This window comes from Lolium perenne, chromosome 6 (assembly GCF_019359855.2).
Source record: "Lolium perenne isolate Kyuss_39 chromosome 6, Kyuss_2.0, whole genome shotgun sequence".
Lineage (NCBI taxonomy): Eukaryota > Viridiplantae > Streptophyta > Magnoliopsida > Poales > Poaceae > Lolium > Lolium perenne.
In genome coordinates this window covers 224,977,442-224,982,120 of record NC_067249.2, presented here as the reverse complement: position 1 = coordinate 224,982,120, position 4,679 = coordinate 224,977,442, and the positions used below count along the sequence as shown (strand labels likewise).

The 4,679-nt window shown below is 48.0% G+C and overlaps 1 protein-coding gene across 1 annotated transcript; it reads left to right on the top strand.

Moving 5' to 3' along the window:
* Positions 1–484: 484 nt before the first annotated feature.
* On the top strand, positions 485–3,357 carry LOC127305836 (lysine-specific histone demethylase 1 homolog 1). The gene has a single exon (XM_051336401.2). It carries the CDS (start codon positions 592–594, stop codon positions 3,100–3,102), a length of 2,511 nt encoding a protein of 836 aa, XP_051192361.1. The 5' UTR covers positions 485–591; the 3' UTR covers positions 3,103–3,357.
* Positions 3,358–4,679: the final 1,322 nt, after the last annotated feature.

Below are 4,679 nucleotides of genomic sequence, written 5' to 3'. Positions count from 1 at the left end.
TTTCATTGACACACCTTGCCTAGGAGCACGTGCAAGAGCTAGCTCTTGCATAAGAGCAATTCCAATAGTATAGCCAGCTGCTGGATATAAGCCAAGTGCTATGTCATTTATATCCAACTTAGAGCCAACATATACAATAGCGAGCTATAAAAATGTAGTATTTAATCAATGTGTGGCCCACTTTTCACTCTCACAAAGTGCCTAGGAGCACGTGCTAAGCTGACTCTTGCATAAGAGCCCACTCTCCTTCTCTCTCCTCCAACTAAGCGATAATATATTATTTTAATTCTTATAGCCAGCTGACTATAACTTATTGTACTTGCTCTAAGAGCCCACTTACATTCTCTCTTCTCTTCTCTCTCCTCCAACTAGACACAAATATATTATTTTAATCTTTGTATCCAGCTGACTAGATCTTATTATACTTGCTCTTAGATTTCAGACATACTTTTTATTTTATTTTTGCCCAACAGGCCTGGCGCTGCACAGTTCTGGCCCTAAACCAACCCCTGAACCCTCCGAATTTCCCAACTCCTCTTCCGCTCCCACCCGCCGGCCTCGCCGCATCTCCGCCCCGAAACCCGGCAACCTATGCCACAGCCCGACGCTCCCGAAGACGCAGATCCGCCGCCCCCCACCCCAATGGACCAGGACGGGGACCAAGCGGCGGCGGCGGCCGCCGCCGCGGAGCCCATGGAGGACGAAGCAGCAGGGGGAGACGCCGAGGCCGCCGCGGAGGACGAAGCGGCGGGAGGAGACGCCGCGGAGCCCATGGAGGACGACGCGCCCACGTCCTCCCCGACCCCGTCGGCCCCCTCCGCAACCCTGGCCGTCGACGACTCCACCGTCGCGCGGAAGCGCCGCCGCCGCAAGAAGCAGTTCCTCGACATGGTCCCCACGGAGGGCGTCCGCGTCCTCCGCGCGTCCTCCTCGTCCGCGGCGGCCGCGGCGCATCTCACCGGCATCCCGCGCCGCCGCGGGCGCCCGCCAACCAACTCCTCGCTCCGCCTGGCGCGGGAGCTCGACTCCGAGGCCCACATCGCCATCGCGGCGGGGTTCCCCGCGGACACCCTCTCCGAGGACGAGGTCGCCGCCGCCGTCCTCCCGCGCATAGGCGGCGCCGAGCAGGCCAACTACCTCGTCGTGCGCAACCACATCCTCGCGCTCTGGCGCTCTAATCCCCTCGCCCACGTCGCGTCCAGCGCCGCGCTCGCATCGATCCGTGCCGAGCATGCGCCCCTCGTCGCCGCCGCACACTCCTTCCTGTCTGACCACGCCTACATCAATTTCGGCCTCGCCCCCTCCATTGTCTCCCTCCCCCCACGCCCACCTCCCTCCCTCCCAGCCCCTTCCGTCCTCATAGTCGGCGCTGGCTTTGCTGGCCTCGCTGCTGCACGCCACCTTATGTCCCTTGGCTTCAAGGTCGCCATTGTGGAAGGACGACTCCGGCCAGGTGGCCGCGTGTTCACCAAGACGATGCGCTCCTCTGCTGCAGCCCACCCTGACATGGTTGCTGCTGCTGATCTTGGAGGCAGTGTGCTCACAGGTATCAACGGGAACCCCCTCGGTGTCATAGCGCGGCAGCTAGGGTTCCCGCTTCACAAGGTGCGGGACAAGTGCCCGCTGTATCTTCCCGATGGCCGCCCTGTCGACTCTGACATGGATGCTCGTGTTGAAGCTACATTCAACCAGCTTCTGGACAAGGTGTGCCAGCTGCGGCAGGTTGTCGCAGATAGTGTTCCGCACGGTGTGGATATGTCACTTGGCATGGCACTTGAGGCATTCCGGGCGGCGCACGGTGTCGCCGCCGAGCCACAGGAACGGATGCTTCTTGATTGGCATCTGGCGAACCTGGAGTATGCCAATGCTGCTCCTCTTGCTGATCTCTCCATGGCCTTCTGGGACCAAGATGATCCATACGAAATGGGTGGTGACCACTGCTTTATTCCTGGTGGGAATTCCCAGTTTATCCGAGCGCTTGCTGATGGCGTCCCGATATTCTATGGACAGAATGTGCGAAGGATACAGTATGGGTGTGATGGTGTGATGGTCTACACTGATAAGCAGACATTCCGTGGTGATATGGCGCTCTGCACTGTTTCGCTTGGCGTACTTAAGAAGGGGGACATTGATTTTGTGCCTGAGCTGCCTACTCAGAAGCGCGAGGCCATTCAGAGATTGGGCTTTGGGCTTCTTAATAAGGTTGTGATGTTATTCCCTTATGACTTCTGGGATGGCAGGGTTGATACATTTGGGCATTTGACGGAGGACTCTGGTCAGCGTGGTGAATTCTTCCTGTTCTATAGCTATTCTTCAGTCTCAGGAGGGCCACTGCTGGTTGCACTTGTTGCTGGGGAATCTGCTATCAATTTTGAGAAGAAGTCGCCAATGGAAAATGTTGAGAAGGTTTTGGACACACTTAGAAAAATCTTTTCACCCAAGGGGATCGAGGTGCCAAACCCACTGCAGGCAATATGCACTCGATGGGGCACTGACAGGTTTACATATGGATCATATTCCTATGTGGCTATTGGGTCTTCTGGTGATGATTATGATATATTGGCTGAGAACGTTGGTGATAGAATCTTCTTCGCTGGGGAGGCAACAAATAGGCGATACCCTGCGACCATGCATGGAGCTCTGCTTAGTGGGTACAGAGAGGCTGCCAATATTGTAAGAGCTGCTAGGAAGAGAGCAAAAATGGTTCACTCATCTGAGGACATACATGTTAATAATGAAGTCAAAGTTAATGAAGTCAATGTTATAGTTAAAGATGACAACATTGATCTGGATGATCTCTTCCATATCCCTGATGTTGCTTTCGGTGGCTTCTCAGTTCTCCATGACCCATCTACATCTGAGCCTGATTCAACTTCATTACTTCGTGTTGGAATTGGTGCCAGAAAGTTGGGCTCTGGCTCACTTTTCCTCTACGGCTTAATAATGCGAAAGAATGTAGCTGAACTAGCTGCAATGGAAGATGATGAGCAGCGATTGAGTACACTGTACCGAGATTTTGGGACAAAACTCGTGGGATTGGACGGCTTGGGTGATGCTGGGGAAAGCCTTATATCGCGGATAAAAGCTGCTTCTAGGAAGTAGCACCCGGTCAAGTTGTTGGAAGGTTGATTCATCTGCAATAGTTTAGCTCTTAGCATTGAGTTTTCAGGCCTGGCATAGCCTACTGACCTTTCAAGTAATTCGTTCATTTAATTGATTGCTATATATCTCTCAATTCACATCAAGGTGTAAGCTGTGCCATGTAGTACTGGTTAAATCATGGATTGTTATTGGAGATCATATCACCATGGGAACTAATGGAAGATTCTTACTGGTGTACTTTCCATTCAGACATGATGCACCTCGCTGACACTTCTGTGATGACACTGTTATTTTTCCACATAGTAGTTTTTGTTGTGATCTAGTACTGGTTAGCATGTGATTTAAATTCGAGCCTTAAGATTTCTCTACATGAGTTATTCTACATATAATAACTAGGATGTTTGAACAAAAAAGGATGGGATGTTTTCCTAATGACATTTTACCACTATTTGCATGATACATAGTTATGATTCTCGCTAGTAATGTTTCTCCAAGTTATCATTTGCTTTCACTTTCCTTTTCATTCATGTTTCAGTCCTAGTGATTACATGTACGTTGTTATTTATTTTGGAAGATGGTTTTATATGAACTGCAGAGCATATTTTTCGAGGAATGGAAAATGGCCCAGATTTTTAGACTCCCTCTGTTCCGAATTTCTCGTCACAGATTTAGATACACATGTATCTAGACGCATTTTATTGTATAGATACATGCAAATCTAGACAAATCTGTGACATCTAATTTGGGGCGGAGGGAGTAGTAAACATAAAAGCATGCTCATGTTGATCATTCCTTTCGTTCACCAAGCTGCAGGTAAAGGCTCTTCTAAGTGACAGCTCAAGAATTGTTTGATCAAATTATCAGTGTGGTATCTGTTCTTTCACTTAAGGACGTATCACTTTGACAATTTTTGCAGTAAATGATTTATGATGGAAATGCTACAACTTATCCAAGAAGCAGGTAACAAATATATAACCTTTTGAAGCATGATTTTAGTGGAATGCAGTAACCGTGCTGACTTGTTTAAATAACATCCTGATTTGAAGGATTGTCACTTTGTCAGCATAGACAGCGTTTGGAACACACATTTTCTAGTTTTTCTTTTATTTCATAATCAGTCTCAGTCATTACATGTGCGCTGTTGCTTATTATCGAAGGATTTATATAATCTGCAAAGCATGTCAGTGTTGAACTTTTGATTATTCCTTTTCTTCAGCAAGCTGTAGATAACATCTCTTCTAATTGACAGCTGAAGAAACGTTTGATAAAAAAAATAGTGTGATGTTCATTACTTCACCTAAGGACCTATTGATTTGACAATTTCTACAGTAAAACAATATGACAGAAATGCTATAACTTCTCCAAGAAGCAGGTAACAAATATTTCACCTTTTGAAACGTGATTATACTAAAACGTAGTAACCCTGTCGTGTTGGGTATCCAAATGATAACTATTTTATGTTCTTTTTGTCAAATAAATATTACATAACTTAAGTATGCTTAATTCTTTAAAACAAAGCTTTCTGATTGTCTTACTATGATTTTCTTATCATATTTTACCTAGTCAGATCCGAGACA